General features: G+C 30.0%; 1 protein-coding gene across 3 annotated transcripts in view; it reads right to left on the bottom strand.

Moving 5' to 3' along the window:
• The window catches only part of Crag (DENN domain-containing protein Crag), a 171,639-nt gene that overhangs the window by 98,916 nt on the left and 51,636 nt on the right, over positions 1-21,087 (bottom strand). For all 3 annotated transcript variants that reach the window (XM_085810501.1, XM_085810503.1, XM_085810502.1), the window contains 8 exons: positions 16,563-16,618; positions 12,535-12,679; positions 10,709-10,802; positions 9,571-9,652; positions 9,429-9,471; positions 4,179-4,319; positions 3,105-3,246; positions 2,141-2,553 (listed from right to left, as the gene is read on the bottom strand). In XM_085810501.1, the coding sequence (XP_085666627.1) occupies positions 2,141-2,553; positions 3,105-3,246; positions 4,179-4,319; positions 9,429-9,471; positions 9,571-9,652; positions 10,709-10,802; positions 12,535-12,679; positions 16,563-16,618 (1,116 nt within the window). The remainder of the gene's footprint in view (positions 1-2,140; positions 2,554-3,104; positions 3,247-4,178; positions 4,320-9,428; positions 9,472-9,570; positions 9,653-10,708; positions 10,803-12,534; positions 12,680-16,562; positions 16,619-21,087) is intronic.

The raw sequence follows: 21,087 nt of genomic DNA, 5'->3' as shown, positions 1-21,087 counted from the left end.
AGAAATGGAAAACTCAGCTGGTTCAAAAAACTATCAAAATCGGTTTTCTTCTCCCTCTTCTTCAAAATAGTCCTCAGTAAGTGTGTGGCATTATCACCCTCAGCAATTTACTGGGGTTACTCAGCAGGATTGGGGAACTCACCAGAGTTACTGGGATTAGGGAACTCGCCGATGTTACTGGGGTTAGGGAAAAGGTTTGTGGAGCAGCAGTTCTCTGCTAGATTAGGAAATCATTGCTTGGTTATGGCTAAGACCTCTTGCTGTTTCTTCAGATTTTTTATGGTTCCAGCAGGCACAGACTATTTGTGTTCTCTTCTCATCAAAAGAAGTTTCCCTCTGGAATTCTTTATGTTCCTTTACAAGGAGAATCTGCATGTTTTAACTGTAACATTATGCTAAAAAATACATGTACTTAAACCCCTTCTCTGTTCAATATCTTTAATTATGTGGGTATATTTTCTTAATTTAATTTATTTATTTACTTATAAGGTATTTTCTCCCTTCTTCTTCCAACATGCCATTGTGGTGTAATGGTAGCAGACTCGACGTGTGTATTCAAGAAGTCCAAGTTCGAGTCTCGGCAAAGGCACTGTACATTTTTCACGTCTCCTGCTTCAAAATAACCAAATGACTCTACAGTGGCAAGCAAACTAAAAGGTGGTGAACGATAATTCATCACAGATAATTCGATAATTTGGCAATTGGATCCCTTAATCCCCAGTTGCCCTTTAAAAGGGAGAGTATACAAGGTATTTTCTCCCTCCTTCCAGAATGTCTTCGTGGTGTAATGGTAACACACTTGGTGCATCACAAATCATTTAGAATTACTGCCACTAAATTTTACAATTTCAATTATTGAACAAAAGGAAATGCTTTTTCCTTTCATTCTTTGAACAAAATAAATTATGATGTTTGGAGGTTTCAGCAACGTACACCATTTTTGAAAGAGATAACTCTCGGGTACTTTGCTGTACCTTAAGTGCATAATGACAAAATAATATTTAGACAATTCAAAGAAAATATCCTTATATATACCACTATAATTTCCTTTCTACTCGGGTTTAATATAAATTCTTCTACTTAACAAACCGGTTAATTTCAATTAATTTGATCCTTTATCTATGGAGTAACAAACATATATCTAAGTTATTTCTTTTTACTTTACAGTTTAGATTTTATTCATAGTGAAATTTTGAATTTATTAATCATTCAAAAACACTTCTCAAACATTTTTAAAACGTAACTAATTTAACCGCCTATAAAATCAAATACAAGGATTCTTCAGAATTCATCATATCTAAAAAACAGGTTTACATTTTATGATTCAAAACACTTCTGCATTACCTGAAATTACAAGATTCAAATAAACATTAAAAGCAGTTAAAACACTTCTGCACACACATTCCTTTTCTACTCGGGTTTAATATAAATTCTTCTACTTAACAAACCGGTTAATTTCAATTAATTTGATCCTTTATCTATGGAGTAATAAACATATATCTAAGTTATTTCTTTTTACTCTACAGTTTAGATTTTATTCATAGTGAAATTTTGAATTTATTAATCATTCAAAAACACTTCTCAAACATTTTTAAAACGTAACTAATTTAACCGCCTATAAAATCAAATACAAGGATTCTTCAGAATTCATCATATCTAAAAAACAGGTTTATACTTTATGATTCAAAACACTTCTGCATTACCTGAAATTACAAGATTCAAATAAACATTAAAAGCAGTTAAAATACTTCTACAATGCAAAATATATTTTTCCACACTGAATTAGTGGTTATTAAAAATCACTAAACTTAAAATTTGCTTGCAGGTTTTTATGACATAATTAACACATAGAAACGTAAAATTTTTATTCAGGGGATTTTGGGGAAAAAAAATTCAGTTATTACAGATATCTAAAATACATATCAATTTTTACTGAAATGCATGCTTACAAATGTATGTTAAATGTTTATGAAATAACAATTTCAAGCCATTAAGTTTCCAATCATATGCATAAAATGAACTGATGTCCAAATGAATGCAATAATTACATTAAACTTGGAATTATATTTAATAACTTAAAATAAATAATTAAATTATATTATGACCATTAAAAATTATTAAAAAAAATTTCATCAATTACTTTTTGAGCACTTCTTATTTCCTGCTTAGTTCGTCGAGCCATTGGACTACTGGGCATTGGACTAGCTTGAGCAATTAAATTTAAAAGAGACTTGGCCGGATTTTTGTGAAACAGTTGAGGTTTTAATGTTCCAAATTGTTTATACCTATATTCTAAACCAGGCGGCAAACCAACTGGCTCAGGAGGAGCCACAAATACTGTTCGATCACTCATGTGAGACTCATCAATTTCAAGAAATTTAGTATCACTACTCTCCGCAGAATCTATTTTTTCTGTGCATTCATCAAAGAAAGCTAAGCTGGCATCTTTATCAGACACAAATGACCGTTCCTCAATAAAGCGAATAAACATTTGAGTCTTCATCATCATGGAATAAAATCGACTATATGCCTTATCGCGACTTCGAAGGAAACCTAGAAAAAGAAATTTTGGGATTAAATTCAGATTTAATAATTTGTTGAAAATTTTGTAAAACAGTAGTTTTAAAAAAGAAGAATTCATATAAATTTGCATTTATGTGCTGTCCACGAGTAAAATATATTGCAGATTTCTGGGAAAAAAAAAAAACTTTTACAGAAATTCATCGCTATCAACCTTGAAATATGAAAAACTAGAAAGTTTAAAATGTCCAGACTGACACATTTCACTTACTTATCTTATAATATCTTAAAATGTGAATCAATAAAATAATGCAAGTATGATTTTGATTTAAAGTACAAAAAATAAAATTCAGAATAATGAATTTTTGAAATATTAAGTTACGTTTTTGGCAGGTGACAACATCATTAACTTCTTTCAAAAATTTTTCATCAAAATTTTGTTCACATTATTTCTTAATTCTAAAAAAATATCAATTTACCATTGATATTTTTACTTTACTCAACCGATTTTATGACAAAGTTTAAAAACACTACTTAAAAACATGTACAAGAATTAAGTTTTTAGATATCAAATTCCACCATACCTGATAAATCAAATAGGGAGTTAGGATCAGTTGTTCCAATTGTTGGAGCTGTTGTGATTGGCAACAAGAAAGAGCGATACCCCTTTAAAATGGATGACATGAAACGCAAAAATGCCTCTTGGATTTCCAACTCTAGTTGACGCTTATAAAGAAAAGTAATAATTTAAGCATAATAATATTGACAGCAACATGTACAAGCAATAAATAATATAATATTAAAACTTAAATAAATATTTTCAAGCAGATAGGTTTGTGAACTTCTGATCAAAATCAATTTTGATCAAGTGACCTTTTTTTCTGGTACTTACTGTCTTAGCACATATTTTTTTGGAGAAGATTTCTGACGATAAAAGTCTTTGATTACATTTTGGTAATGTAATTGTTACTTTTGTGTGTGTGCGTGTGCACACATGTTTATAAAGAAAATTACCCTGGTTACAATTTTTTGCATAGTTTATTCCAATCTTCAATGAACTTATTTTGATTAAAATAGCATGGTGAATGACAATTGTAAGAGAAGATAAGCAACAAGAATCAGCGTAATGTTTGAAAATTTTGCAGGACTAGATTTGATGGTTTAAATACAAAATCATCTTCAGCTGCCAAAGTGCAATTGAACAAGATAGAATATGGTGATAAGATAACTGGAAAGAAGTCAAACTACTGGCAACATCTTTTGATGAAACAAGAAAACTTGAACATAATTTTCTTAAAGGCTGATGGTAAAAATGGATTGGAATTAGGGTCGTTAAGTAGAACAGAAATTTTCTTTTCAAATGTGAAACACAGTTAGTTTTTGAAACCAAACCTAAATGTGAGAGAAAGAGCTATAATGCGCGAAATTCATTCTATCCTAGATATAATTTCAAAGGCCAACAAAGGCAGCCAGATAGTCATCATGAACAAGAACATCATAACTTTTATAAATCCATGGTCAAATATAAAAGCAGGCTTTAATGAGTTTCTAATATTTTGGTCTGAAACTTAAATTCCTATGAAAACTATCATTCTTCGTAACACAATTCTTCAAATTTTGCAAACATTTAGAAAATTATTCATCTCAAATGCACTTACCTCTTTTTTCTTAGCTTTAAAATCATAATCAATCAATGCAGAGTTAGTCGCTAAAAGTAATGAAGAAGATGCATTAGTACGAACGGATCCCAGTTTTTCATACAAAGACTGCAGAGTATTACGTAGTATCCTGGCAGAACGCTATAAAATTACAGATAGTTTATTACCACTGTACAGAGTATTATTAGTTTATTAAAGGATGACTTTTATATATTCTAAGGAATTAAATGAAACTAACAATACTGAGAAAATCTTACTAATAACAATTCTAATAATATTCAATATCTCTACAATGTATTACATTATAAATATAAGAATAAATACAAAATATTGAATTAAAGTTTATATATCTTTTTCACATTATTAGAATAGAAAGAAGAACAGATTTAGGAATATGATGATTAGTGTTAGTAATGCAAGTTAGATAGAGTGGGACTGTTTGATAAAATAAAAAAAATTATACATCACGGAAACTGCTACCAAAAAACACAAATAAGGCAGGAAAAAATGTTTCATCTCATCCCTGAAAATACTCTAGAAAATTCCAAAATTAATTTAAAGAAATAAATAATGGATTAACTAAAAACAATTTCGTATTCTATTTCCGAATATCAAGATAAGACGCTATAAAAAAATAATCATATGATTTTAAGGAAACACGTTCACAGACATAATTGTTAAGTCTGAAAACAAAATCACAGCATAATATTACTGATATGAAAAAGGGTAGATACTACAAATATCATTAATTTGAGGGGAAGAAAAACCACGTTTATTAACACTTCATGCGGTTTTACTTCGCCACGAACTTAAGCGTGCAGCAGGCGTTTTTTCGTGAATCGTGTGGAAGTATGGTTATTCAAGAAAATCGCAGTAAATCGAAAACTAATTTGTTTTTATGAACGAAACTTTTTTTTATTTTACACTTAAATATAAACTCTGATTATTTAACAAGGAAAGAGAAAAAAAAAAAAAAAAACAATATTTTTACGAAATCATGAAAATAAACAATTTTTAAAATTTTACAATGTATTCAAAAATATTTTTTCATAACAAGCACAAATAGAGCTGATAACACGTTAATAGTTCTTTACAGCATGGTACCGTTCAAAGCATTTTCTTCTATGAAGAGGAACAAGGCAAAAGCTACATATGAAACACGTTTCACTTCGTACTTTTTTTAATGCGCACACGCGACATTGTCTTTGTGGATTTTTCTTCTTCCCGGCACCAAGAATTTTCTGAAATATGTGTTTGCGCATATCCATGGACACTCTTCCAGGAGGGTTGCATTTGGATATCATTTGCTCTGGTTCATCAGTAACCCAATGTCGTGCGATGTCAGGCAAAAATTTCTTGTATTTTATTTTTTGCATCTTTGTCAAATTGTATACTATATATCTATTGAAAAATGCACAATTCATCATATACATAACTAAGCACTTTGTCCACTTCACTGTTTCATGCAAAATACTATAGTAGGACAAATACTGATCGGCCCGATCTACTCCTTTCATGTACTTGTTGTAGTCGATCAAAGCATTTAGCTTTATAATTTTTTGTCTCCTGATACGATCAACATTACTACTTTCTTTCATTTCTGCGGAATGGATGAGACTGACTTCTTTCTTGGATTGCCAAACTTGTACCAATATATCATTTTTTCTTCAAAAGATTGTTTCTTTTTCAAATTAGTTTTTTTCAGGCAGTCTGATAGACCTCTATTCTTCCTAATTGTTCCGCAAATTCGTATTTTTTTTTTTTTTTTTTCTTCTTCCCCCTGTAAAAGGGCTTCCGTGTTATCGATGCTGAAGCCCTTCTACAGGGGGAAGAAGAAAAAAAAAAAATACGAATTTAAGGAAACCAAACCTAAATGTTGTAGTAATTATCCATATACAAATGGTGCCAGACATCAGTATATGGCAAAACTACTGTGAGTGTCGTTTCGATCAAACATAATCCTTGAGCTGCATAAACTTCAAAATTGCAAATATAAACAGTATCACTTTCAGACAATATTCGTATGAGTATGCCATATTTTATAATTTTTCCAGCGTTGTAAACTCAAAAAAACAATCGTCCTGTCCAAGGTATTATGCTCTCATCTAACAATACTTGTTGTTTCGGTTTGTAAATGTTATTGAATTTTTCAACAAAATAATTTAGTATAGGCCTGACTTTGAATAATCGATCAGAATCGTCTGTGATGTCTTCATTGTTATTGAAATGCCAAGCCTTCCATATTTGGCAAAATCTATTTCTTGACATAGTTTTTGAAAAAAACAATGTACTTGTGCAGACATCAGTTGACCAATAATCGTCTCGGACATCTTTACGAACTTGTCCCATGAAAATAATAAGCCCAAAAAATTTCTACATCTCCGGAATCGTAATATCTCTCCATTTCGTGCTTTTGGGAGATATTTTGAACTGATTCATATTTTGATAATAATACCTGTTTGATTCCGTGAGTAAATATGCAAAAAAGTCTTCGTCTATAAATAACTTTACTGCATCAGCTGTGGATTCAGGAACATTAGCCATGTTAGTTATCCCAGGATGACCCAATAACTCTTCAAGGTCTGGAGGATTGTTAATCGATGACCATTCATCTGCTTCTTCATCAGAAGTTGTTTCAGAACTACTAGAAATTCTTCTTCGGACGAACACTTGAGAACGTGGAATAATTCATCATCGTCACTTTCTTCGATATCTTGACTTTCAGATTCACTATCATACGAAAAGTCCGATAATCTCTCAGCGCTTATTTCTTCATCACTATCTTTGTCACAACGGTTCATTTCATCAATTTATTTAATAAATAATAAAAAAACCACGCTTCAAATTGACAAAACATGACTTGTATGTTCTGGAGCTAAGAATTGAAGACGAAATAACTCAACAAAAGGCCAAGTAACTCAACTAATCGTAACTTGTTGAAAGGAAAATGCAAAGCGTTGCCTAGCAACGTAAACAACACCCATATAATGTCTAGATTTGTGGTGGTTAGCGGGTATCCACCACAAATGTACTAAATGCGTATTTTTACGCGACCCGCACTCCAGTGACAGACTGCAAAAAACGTAAAAATACATTGCCTGCATGCCATACATATTTTTATGTGACCTGCACTCCAGTGACAGACTGCAAAAAACGTAAAAATACGTTGTCTGCATGCCAAGTGTTAAGTCAGTTGCATGTGTGACATAATGCATCACAACTAGTGTCCTATAAACCTCATGTAGGCTGTAACATCTCTTTCTGTAGCATGAAGCTTTGCTAATTACTGACCAAATTTCAAATCTGTGCATATTATCACTGTGTAGGAAAACAAAAAGAAACTGCCAACAACTCTACAATAAGTCTTTGCACAGTGACAATAGTAAGTCTTCTGTGTCTTTGCACAGTGTTCATAAGGAAAAATTTCTTGCTGGTATGAATAAATTGTCACAAATATTGCACACAGATAAATGATTTTAGTGCAATTGTATGTGAAATTGTTGTATTTTTCTGTGTAATGTAACATAAAAAAAAGTCTAGAGAGCCAAGCTATACCAGAAAAGTAAGAATACATGGGGAAGTCCATTTAACATTGAGTAAATGCGTATATTGCTAATTTAGCAAGGTATCACCAAGCTGACAATAGTTCTGGTGGCTAATTTTATCGCCAAAAGTCACAAAACTTGGTGATCATTTGACGTCATTTTAGTCTCGTCCCTATATCATCATAATAGTTATTGTAATTTAATAAATGTAATTTATCACTATATTAGCTGTAACCGTAATTTGGCCCTCATGTTGCCTTTCAGTAATTTCAAGAAGCAGAAAGTACTAGAAATATCTGAACGGCCAGGTGAAAACTATATAAGACTGGAGAGAGCATCTGCTCTTAGTTTTTGAAGTTGCAAGTTGTTCATTCAACATGAGTTCGGAGTACTGAGATATCTCAGGGCTAACTTTTGCTTTAAGATGTGCTTTTCATTGCATTCAGTTTAACGTTCTTAGCAGTTTTAAGTGCAACTACTGACTGTACTCTGTGAATACATGTATGGGTATTCCAAACTCTGACTTCTTTTCTTGTGATAAAATAAATTTATCAATCTATCATCCAGACCTGTGTGCATTCAATCTATTACAACCCATACGCATGCAACAATATGTATGGTCAAAAATTCTTGAATTCAATATTGCAACAATCCATTAGCACTGATTGACAAAATACATAGCGCAAAAACTGAAGGCATCAAAATTGAAACTCTTATCTCATAAGATCATTTTTACTTAAATAGCAGTTAGAATTTATAACATAATTTTTCAGCACTGTGACAGGCAAGGAAATGCATAATCTTAACCATTTAAAATTTTCATGCACTTAATGTTAAAAAAAACACTAGTATCACTGGCTGACTTAAAAGGAGCAGTCACAATGTATTTATTAATTGGCATTGCAATATTACGATTTAAAGACATTTCTGTGATCTATACTCCATAATGTATTGTAAATTTCTTTGAGCAGTTTTACACTTTTTCTCACATTCAGTACTTTTTACCTATAAAACTGTTTACAAAGATTATTTGATCCAAGAATTTGGCTTTTCTCTCGGTTTAAGGAACATATGCAAAATTTCCTTTCTTCAACAAGATGGTGCACTGCCCCATCATAAATTTCTAAACAGAGAACTACCACACCATTGGATTGGTCTTAATGTAGCTCGCCTACACAGCTACCCTCCTAGGTCACCTGACTTAGCCCCATGTGACTTCTGCCTTTGGGGATATGTCAAAGGTCATACCACCTTTGCCTACAAGTTTGCCTGAACTTAAATAATGCATTTGTGATGCTTTACAAAAAGTTAATAGTGAAACATTACAATGTGTCTCGCAAGAAATGGCATATCGTATTTATATTATATGGGTGACCAAATCACACTGAACACTTGTGCAAAAAATTTAATATTTTTTCCTTTACAATGACACATTATTTATAATTTTCTGTTTGTAATTATGGAAAATAATAAATTTTGTAATCGGATGATTCTTCTTTATAATCCTGTATTTTATATATATCATCCTATTTATGTTAATTTGTGTATTTTTAACATTATAAAATTTTTCTCAGGTTCTCCAACTTTATAAACATATTTTTAAACTATCAAATTACCAAAACTATGCGAACATGCATATTTGATATATCACAAATATATTTCATATTTTTATAAAACAAATAATATACCACAATAAAAAACTCACTTTGGGGAAGAGTTTCACATTCAGACCTCTTTTTTCTTCAGAACTAAATAGAAAATTTTAGATGTAATTTTACTAAAACCAATTCATGATTATCATTTATGTATTTTGTTTATGGAAAATACCTTAATAAAATAATACATACATAAAAATAGAATTTGTATCCAAATCAACACAAGTGACATCATGCGGTGGATCAAAAAGGTCAAAATATCGAGAATCGACACCTGTGTGAAATAAAAAAATATCATACATATTTCATACAGCAGTATAATGAAAAAGGTTACAAGAAAATTCTGTTTATAATAAACTCTGAAACTCTGTACGTTTATTTTAAACTAGGATACTATTTAAAGAGTAGGATATCTTCAGAAAGAGATACATATGTTTAAATTTATTTACAATACTTTTTCCCTCAGACTAGGATACTATTTAAAGAGTACAGTACTCCTTCAGAAAGAGATAATTATGTTCAATTCATTCAAACTATTTTTTTTTTTTTTTCGTTACTGAGCAACTAATTCCATTTAAGAAGCAACTGACTACAAGTTATTTTTATCTATGGTTTACTATATTGCACAAAATGTCTTTTTTTGGAAAAGAGAATAAATTTGAAGCTTATCCATAAACATGCTATATTATTAAATTTTAAAATACTCATTCAAAAGTTTCTCACTGTTCCCTTATTATTTCATCATTTGGTTTCAACTTTACAGAAACTACTTATTTAATATCTCCAGAACAAAGTCTAATTTTTTTAATCTATAATAATGAATATATTACATTTAGTTTTGAAAAAATATATGACTTTATAGCAAACACAAAGCTATGCAAAATTGCTTAGAGGATAATCTGAATTGGAACAAATTACATAAGCAGTTTAATTACAGTTCAATGTATGAAATTCTGATAAATACCATACTTATTTGCATATTTCTCCACCTCCTATACTTTCCCCCTAAATTTCTTTGGCGTATGATTTAGAAACTTCTGATTTATGGTAGCAATGTAAAACATACACACAAATAGGAAGTATTTTGTGTAAATAAAAAAAATATAATTGAAATTGATAAGGCCTTTAAAATATATAATAATATTCGTGTGTCTTTATGTGTATGTTTTAATGTACCATATTTGTCAATTAAGCCATTTCTTCAGAAACTGTGTACATCATATATTTTTCCCCTGCCAGTTTTCAAGTGGTAAATAAAAAAAAAGAGAGAGAGAGAAAGAAATATGCCAGTAAAATATGGTATTTGCAATTTCACCAATTTCAAACTTACCAACTAAAAATGGCACTGGTGCGCACAAAACATCCGACAGACCAAGTGGGCACAGAGGTATATATGGACATTGCCAATGGAAAGGAAATATTAGCTAGTGAAATAAAATGTGAACTCAGATAATGATTAAACTTCAAATGATATATTTAACTTTAAATAAGAATAAAATATATAGTACTTTATGTTTCATTCAATAAACCAGAAATCACAAATTCATACACTTTAGCAATATATGACATACTGTCAGGTGATTTTTTTTTTTTTTTTTTTTTTTTTAATTTGCTTAACAACTTACACTACAACAGCATATCCAAGGTAATACAATAATTCCTTACATAAAAATAAATAAATAAAACAAAATAAAAATAAAAGATACTACAATTTAAAATGAACTTTTTTATTCTCCTCAAAAATAATTATAACTGCCTTCCAAGTTTTAGCCCTTTACACCCTAAGAATATTTTAACATGCTTCATCAGTAATTCTATAACATTTTTAAAATAATAACTATAAAAGCTGCCTGTAAGTTGCTATGAAATTGCCTGTGTTGAAAATAAAATATCACAAAAGCTTCTAATTTTAAATTTGTTTGCTAACTATTTTCATTTTCTATGGAACAATTTGCCCTATTCTTACATTGCTGTTATGATTAATATTCTCCTAATCATAATTGCCTTTGATTATTTTCTATCGGTTAAATTATTTTATATTTAAACCATATTAAATTTACCAATTAAATTCACCTTTGCTTTTACTAAATTCAAAATAGCCCTCTCATTTTTTCTAAATTTTATCACTCAATAAAATGACTAAGTAATTTCTGATCATAACTACTGCAACTGCTTCTGAGAAATACTGATAAACACTGATCATTCTGAAGAGAATTAAAATATATATTATATACATCAGAACAGAAGCATTGACATAGTTACAGTCATTACAGTAATGTATTAAGATCAAAGGAATAATGTGTTGTTAAGAATGAATCAAGATACAAATAATATAGATACTATCAATATATACAACTGCATAATTCATAGCTGTTGTTCCAAATGGCTGGGCATTTGCAACTTAATCCATTTGTTGAGAATAGCCAATACAAATTAACTTACCCAATTAAATTTTGTTGAACATATGAATTAATTTTTTCCATAAAAACAATGGTAAAAATACCACCATTATTTCCTGTGAAGATGAATAAATAATAGAAAATAAATTATTGGGTTGTCCAGCACCTGTCAGTTCCTCATAAAATACCACCAGTGACTCTTGATTGATTGTCATGAGCTTGTTCAGATGAATTACTCCACTTCCCCCCCAACACACAATGTCAACTTGGTTTCTAGTACTGGCATCTACACACAAGAAATGCAACATTAGTGGGGATCAGCAAAATGGAAGAATAAGGAGCAGTGTGGTACAGCACATCATCACTTGCCTTCTTACTTATGAATAGCCAAACAACACATGGCAGAAATTAAAAAAACAGATTTCATATGCAAAAGATGTTAAGAGATTGTTTCTAGACAGTTGGCATGTACCAGATAAACAACAAGTAGTGACTTATGATTACAAACTCTGCAGCAAAATTTATAATTTTCTTCAGACGAAATTGAAATGTTCATTTAGTAGTCATAATCTACAATTGCAATTTTGCAAAACTCCAGCTTTGTTATCATACAATTATGAAGCATTTATTTAACTCCAGAATGGTAGTTCATTCAGATAATTTGTTTAATTAATAAAATTTAGTTAAAAAATAATTAATATCTCTACACAAGATAGACATCCAATACAAAAAGACTTTTGAAAAGTAATAATATTACCATGACTACTGCTTCAGCAACACTCGTAAGGACATCAGGGCGCAATGAATGAAACAAAATTTTTTGCTCAGTCAATGCAAACAGAAGAATTTTAAGACAATTGTCAGGTCCTAAATTCCTTAAAAGTTGAATAAAAGATGCTCCCCTAAAAAAGAAAATTCCAGAATTATTATAATGCATTATAATTATACAATTCAGTTATTTACTCTTAATAGTTATTACTTAATTTGTCGAAAGTAAAACAATTTAGAACATAATTCTGACTATAATTTTGTGAATATGTATTTTTAGATTTTAAAAGCAGATTCTCTGACTTTATTGTGTGTGTGTGGGGGGGGTATTTCACTTTCAAATGAGTTCTTTAATTAAGCAAAATTTAATTTTAAATTAAATAAATTTTATTGAATCGCATTTTTTCACATGAAAATGGTTATGAATTAACAAAATAAAAACATTTCCATTATCACAAATCATAAAAAAATTAATAAACCACTTAATTTTATTATTTAATAAGAATAGTTTTAATCAAATTTTGTATATTGACAATATAAAATACAATTCTTTATACAATAAAAATAATATTATGAAAACTAATAAACCCAGTAAATTCATTTATCTGGATGCAGGTAATTTTCCCATGATGAGTCACTCTCGAAAACAGCCACTTCCAAATGTGAACATAAATTCAACATCAGTATTAACATTATCTCTTGAAGACAACCATTTCCATGGTAGACTAAAATCAATTGGAACCACTGGAGTTAATATTAGAGAATTCTTTATACTTGCATATGATTACTCAAATAAAATTTATCAAAGTGTCAATACATCAGAAAATTCATAAAATTAATCTGTAATTCTCTAAATTTATTATCTAGATTTCAATAGTACTTCTCCCAGTTCTCAAAAGTATCACAAAGGAATATATATTTACAAAATGGGGAGATTATTATCCCAGAAGAGAGAAAAGTAGAGTAAAAGTCTATTGTAATGAAAAAAAAAAAAAAAACTATTGTACTACACTGAAGATATTGATCAGTTAAAGATACAAAATAAAGATATTAAATTAATTACTGCTGTGTGTGCATGTATTTAAACTCTTAACGCGTTGACTGCCGTGGGGGGTCAACGGCGGCCGGCACTCGACTCGGCTACAGCACCGTAGGGGCCACGGGCGACAGCCGACTCGACCAAAAGTAAAAATATAAAATTAAAGTAAATATCAATACAGATAAATTTTTATTGTTACTACAATGTTTTGAAGAGTAATAGATCGCAAAAATTTAAAAAATAAATTGTAAAAATGGTCTGCAGCCCTTCAGGAGTAAGCGGTGATCCCCCACCAAGAAAAATGCATTAAACACAATTACATAACTCACCTTATCTTCTGTAGATAATATTTCAACATAGTATGCATCGAATAATCAAAAATTCATGTTGGCGCCATGGGCAAACTATGCAAATGCACGTGGCATTCAACGTGTTAAGGACACATGTGCATTAACAAGGCATTAGTACATACAACGGTTAAATGTCACAAAATTTTCACAATGCTGTAATTATGTACAAGAAAATTCATATGTATTTGAGAATTCTTTTATGTAATTAGATTTAAAATGTATGGGACGTTCTTACAGAATGGTACATTTGTATCAATTTTACTATATTTTATTTTTTTCTATGATCTTCATATTGATTCTTTCGGAATATGTCAATTACACAGAATTAAATATATTTCAGCATAAATATTTATTTTACTTGCATAGAATTATTTGAAAAAATATTATGGTGCATAGGTTTTATATCCACACTGAAAAACACTTCAAGTGCAATAAATAACATAAGCCAATTCAATCAAGATAAATAAGTCAACTTAGCAATTATACCATCTAATAAATGACCTTGAAAAGTACACTGATAACTTAAAGCACTGGATATGTGCTCAATTTTTATATTATTTATTTAAAATTCTTTCTCCCTAGAGTAATTTTTATCTAATTATAGCCCCAGATCCTCTAAATTTAAATGCAACTGACCAACTTATTTCTAAATTTTTACAATAACATTTAGACTCAAAAGCAACAGGTGACATATTCATAGAAGAAAGCCTATATCAAGACATAAAAAATTACACTTATCTTGCTTGAAATAATTTTTTTATTAACCCTCTGAGAGGTGCGAGTTTTTATATGTGTCATTAAGATCTGTATTTAAACAGCTTTTATTAGCTAAATTTGTATATTTACTTATTTTAGTCTCTACTTTCATAAACTCACATTCATTAAGATGCCATTTATATTATTAAAGAAAGTAAGGAAGTAAAATATCTTAAATTATAAGATTATATATACCAAGTGGTAAAAAAACTCACGACTGGATAAAGCCTGTCATGGAGCTTGGACAGTTAATAAAAATATTATAGATGCAGTGGCAGCTCATACACATAGCAGTAAAAGCAATGTTATGTTATACAAAGTGTTGCAGAGAAATCGTGGCAAACTTGCTTCATCTTAAAAAAATTCAAATAAAACTTAAAATTCTATTAACAGCTGGACCTGACAATGACATTGCATACAATATAAAACTGTTATCATACATTGCATGGATGTTAAGTAACTGGCACAGCATATGTTATAAAAGCTGTAGCAATGGGTTCCATGGCATAAATATTTCTCAGAAAATAGAAACAACATGAACAGAATAAAATTTCATGAAAAGTACACATGAACATGCAAGCTATCCAAGATGCAATACCTAAAAAATAAAAATTATGAACTGTGTCTGCTGCAAAATATTGTAATAGCCTTGTCATTCAGTTTTGCAGAAAATCTGAATATGCATCATTATACAGTCAAAAGTCATTAATTCGGACACCCATAATTCGGAATGATCTATAATCCGGACCTCAAAACTAAAAACTTTCTGCGCATGCGCCGCGTTGACACATGCGCATAGGCGTTTACGCGTGCGCGTAACACCTTTTACGACTGCGCATATGAGTGTGCGCAAGTGCAGAATACGTTTTCGAGTGCGCGTTTTATGTATAATGGACGTATAAGCTAAAATTATTTAATTATCTATTTCAGTTAATGTTGATGATTGCGTTGTTCCTTAATTTTCGAATTGGATCCGGCTTATTATTTTTTGCAGACTGTAAGAGCAATTTTATAAAAGTAAGCTTAAACTTTCGATTATATCAAATAGAATTTCCGATATATATTTGTTAATATGTAAAGGATCTAAAGCGAAAGTATGTTTTGAAATCCGAAATCTGTTTATCAATTTCACGCTGCTTGGCGGGGGGAACGCCGCGTGTAATGAATTGGAAGTTGATCTGTCAGCACTATCCTTATCTTCAGGGCAGATGTTTTTATTTTATTTGGCTTATAATTCCTTACCAAATTAGTATTTCATCTCGATGTGCTCCGTCTTTGATATGATTTAAAACAAGTTCCTCGTCATTATAATTCTCTTCCGATAGTGAAGAAAGTAACAGAGGTTAGTGAAAACGAAAAAATTTCGATTGACAAATTAGTCGGTGTTCTCGACAAAGCAATTATAGGAAATAAACAAGAAATTTCAGTTTTTTTTTTTACCATGTAATTAGTAAATTTCAATGTAAGTTCTGTTATTGCCCTGCAAACAGGGCGAGATTAAGACTTTTAGAGATCATAAGCCCATAAAGATTTTGGTAGGTCTACGTGTGTTTAGCCAGTTTTTAGTTCATTCCTTCTTTCTTTCGGTTTTGGTTTAGCTCGTTCTTACACTGCTTAGCATTAATTCAGCCCTGCCTGCAGATATCAAAGTGATATTGTATTCCCATCCACATATACTGCATCATGTCTGGTATATTCGTAATGAAGAAAAAATAATAATTCTCTTTTTATAAAAATTACCACTTCCCCCCCCCCAACTTGAAAGTAACTTAAAGCACAATAGAAATTTTCTTCAAATTTGCAATATTAAATTAAAAACATGGTTTGAATAATATATAGGTATTAAATTTATGAGTTAAAAATTAAACTTACGTAAGAGGCAGCTGTGTATCTCCAGGCTGAGCAAGGGTTATTGTGTAATCAGATAACTGAAAGAAATAAAAAAAGTTACCAAATATAATAAGCATAAAAAATTACAGTCAACTTCTGATTTGCTAGGCACAAATTAATCATGTTTCAGATTACCTGGGCTCTGTCTTAAAAAAAATATATTTGCTTATTATAGAATGACAGGACTAAACCACCGGCATTAAAAAAAAAAAATCTGATGTGTACACCACATGACTTCCTTGTATTGGAATATTAAATTATACGCATTTTTTCTTGCATTTCATTTAAACTTATTGGATTGAATTAAATCTACTTCGCCGACAGCACATAAACCACAATAGAATAAATGCATTCTTTAAAATTCACTCTAGTATTTGTTTACCATAGCGACACTCTGGCGCTAGATTCACTTAACAGTATTAATAATTATATTACAGTTAACTTATATGATAATTATATAATGGAAACAAAGTTAACTGATATATAATTCAATAATTATATAAGTTAATGTACATATTTATATCATATTATAACTCATAATGCACAAAATTTATATCATTTAAAGAATAGAATTATCTAATCGTTGCCACATGTTCTGTTCAAATACTATAATAAAGCTAGAATGATCTATAAAAGAAATTAAGCAAACAAAACAAAAAAGAAACAGTTTTTTACAGACGATTGAGTATTTCTCATTTAATTAATTCAGTTCTCACTTCGCGAGAAGGCAAAAATACATAAAAACTCAAAATATCTAAATTAAAAATTACGAAGTAAATCTCAAACACTTATTTCCTCGAAAAAATTCCAGAAAGAATTAAGCATGATTTAATTGGCAATAATAAATGAATGCGTTAACTTTGTTGTTGCGAAGCTAAGTTTCTCTAGGTTGGCAACAAATCCACTAGTCTCCTGTTTCAAATGTAAACATCAATGGCCACCATTAAAAACAGGCTTAGCGGCAATTAAACAACTTTAAAATTGCTGATAATTCTAAAAATATTGCACACAGATTTACTAAAGGCATAAAATCCTTAACTGGAAGATAAAAACAACATAATTCAATCATTTTTAAAGCAAAAAATGTACAATTTACAAACATATAAGAGTAAAGAAACTGAGATCACTGAGCCGGGTAACAGAGTAGATATATATATAAATATATTTATATAAGTTTGGTGCGGCCGATTGCAACCAAAATACGAGGTGCACATCTACATGTTATAGCAATCCTATATACAAAATTTCAACGTTCTGAGGCTACTCGTTTTTGAGTTATGCGAGATACGTACGTACGCACGTACATACGTTCATACAGACGCCACGAAAAATTCTCTTCAGAATTAATTTTAAAGCAATTTTATAATTTTTTTTAAGGAAAAGAGTATTTTATTCTGTCCTTACGTACAGATATCACACAAAAACACCGTTAAATTGCATTCGATAGCGGTCAAAATGGATATTTTCGTTGAAATATGCTGCCTAAAACTTTTCGCGATTACAATACTTCCTTTTTACTTCGTACAAGGAAGTAAAAACTGTCTATGAAAAATATATAAAAGGAAAAGCTGTGATGCGGCCTTGCTTCTAGTCTCTCATTATAAAGTGTTGAAAGATTCTTAATTTCACTTTGGCACCAAATAAAACTCATAATGCTGAAGAAACAATCATTTATTAGCATAAATTTGTATGACATATAATTTGGTTCCACAGCCACCTTTCTGTTTAGAATATATCTCAAAGTTAACCAAACCAAAGTTCAATGCTCATTTTACACCTGAAAACTTAAAATCCTGATGCTAAATTGAAAAATCATTTTTACATCCTTGTACAAAGTAAAGGAAGTATTGTAATAACCAAAAATTCCAGATAGCATATTTCAACAAAATATCCATTCTGACCCCTATTTGAATGACCCAATTTAATGATGTTTTTGTGTGACATCTATATGTAAGGACAGAATAAAGGATGCTTTTCCCCAAACAAATTGTAAAACTGATTTAAAATGGATTCAGAAGAGATTTTTTTTTTAGCCATCTGTACATGCGTACATATGTATTTCGCATAACTCAAAAACAAGTACCCTCAGAATGTTGAAATTTTGTATACAGGACTGCTATAATAATGTAGTTGTGCACCTCTCATTTTGGGTGCAATTGGCCGCATGAAAAGTGTATATATATATATATATATATATATATATATATATGACAGTGAAAATTCCTTTTTTCCTTTCTTCAATTCTCATTACAATCATTTCTTCAATCATTACGACACGACAATTAGCCAGAAATTAATTAATTTCTATTCACTAGTATTTTCAAAAAAAAAATTTTTTTAACAGACAATTTCACTCAAATAAGAGTTTCACAGCACACGTTCCTCAAGAATTCCTAGTCCCTCCCACTACCATAAATTACTTCACACAAGTCTTACCGACTGATATAATTCAAAGCTCCCACTGCCGCTAAAGAATTTTCTGTAACATGTTATGTTCCCTTCCGAGTCAGACGCAAAGAGAACACTTTGCCCTTTCCCAACCAGAAAGAACGTAAGTTAATTAATGCTTTTTCTGGCCTTTATATCTTCATGTACATTCACTTTTCTTATTATATATTTTTTATTTTTTGATTTGTTTTTTACAAAGATTGCATTATTTTTCTTATATTTTGTAATTTTCTAATGTTTATTTCAACTACTTTGAATTCTATTTCATAATGACAATTTCCAATGTTTAATTTTTACAAATAATATTGAACTCAAATGCATAAACACGAGGGTGTCGGGGGATGGTTACTCGAGCGTTATCAATTTTACTGCAGAAACTGCTTTTCACTCAAAATTGAATTAGCTAAAATGCTTGGAATGAGTTCTTTGGATCTCTGCATTAGTTCTAGATCCCTTCTATTCACGGAAATGTTTGGCCTGACTTGAATTGCGATTTGGCTTCGCCTTATTGCTCGAGTAAAGGACGAAACACCTTCGTATTTATTTCTTAATTATTGTTCATTGAACGGGAGTTGGTTTGTTCCCCTTGAAAAGTCAACTAATTTCCGATCAATGACAATGATTACATGCATTTAATTTAATTCTTGCTTTTAATTGAATCCTTTTACAATTGAAATTTTGTTATTCATGATTTAATTCCAGTCCCCATTAAACATTTTTAACAATTTACATTCAAGTTACTTCAAAACATCTTTCGAAATAGAATTTACTAAGTATAGATTCACTCTTTTCAGATAATTCCACCATAATTAATCTTAGGAGATAATATAATCAATATTATTTAGTAAATAAATTATTATTAACTTACTTTGCAGCAATTGCACAAGTAGTAGAATAACTTGTTTTCGCACTAAATGAATTTAAGATCATACAGCATTTCATCTGTTGCTCAGCTCAGTGAGCAACCCCCTTTTTTTAATTCTTATGTGTTGGTAAATAGTGCATTTTTTGCTTTAAAAATGATTTAATTATGTTGTTTTTATCTTTCAGTTACGGTTTTTATACCTTTAGTTAATCTGTAGGCAAAAGTTGTAGAATTATCAACAAGTTGTTTAAGTGTGGCTAAGCCTTTTTTTTTTTTTTTCTCTTTAAACCACAGCAGACATATTTGTTTACACTTGAAACTTACCAAAATAGTGAATTAAGTCTTTCTGCACCTTCAGTTTTTTTTTTTTTTTTTTTTGACCATACGAAATTTTTAGATTTTCGCATCGAAAAATCTGCCTCTTTGCTTGAAGTCCGAATTTTTTGTTTTTACGAAGAAACTACAATTCTAATTGTATAACAATTTTTTAATTGTTTCAACTGTATTTGCTATTTTATTTATTTATTTATTTATTTATTTATTTCTATATCTTTCAATTTTTAGTGAAAATATTTTGAGTTTTTATATGTTTTTGCCTTGCTGCGAAGTGAGAACTGAATTAACTGAACGAGAAATATATCTCTAATGAAATTCGAGGAAAAAAGTTTAAACAAAATGCAGGAAAAAATCGTATAATTTAATACTCCATACAAGGAAGTCATGTGGTGTACACATCAGCTTTTTTATTTTTTACTACTTTCATTACCACATGACTATCAACTCATGGCAGCTTGAGAAATGACTCACGTAGTTATATGTAAAATATTTTTTGTAAATATTAGTAACTGAAAACGGAAATGTATGAAAAAAAATGTATTTTGTAAATGATATTCATCGGCCAATGGATTAAATTTATTGCTGTTTGAATTAAGAATAACTAAATTTATTGCTGTTTCATTTAAGAATAACTGAATTGCTGTCCAGATAAACAAAAGCATATGTGAAAAATATATGTTAAGTATAATAAATAACTAAATAGAATTCAGTCTTAACTACTTAAGCACACAAATAAGAGGCAAGATTGCCAATAGTGCATAGTGAACAAAAACTACCTAATCTTTAAAGTGATAGAGACAAATATGAAGGTTTTTGGATATTGTAAATAAAAAATAAAATTTTTCAGTTAATGGAATT

This window comes from Stegodyphus dumicola, chromosome 2 (genome assembly GCF_044657685.1).
Source record: "Stegodyphus dumicola isolate Sdum_Otavi_A_Nest chromosome 2, ASM4465768v1".
NCBI classification, from domain to species: domain Eukaryota; kingdom Metazoa; phylum Arthropoda; class Arachnida; order Araneae; family Eresidae; genus Stegodyphus; species Stegodyphus dumicola.
The sequence above is the reverse complement of the archived record's forward strand: the minus strand, read 5'-3'. Positions and strand labels throughout refer to the sequence as shown.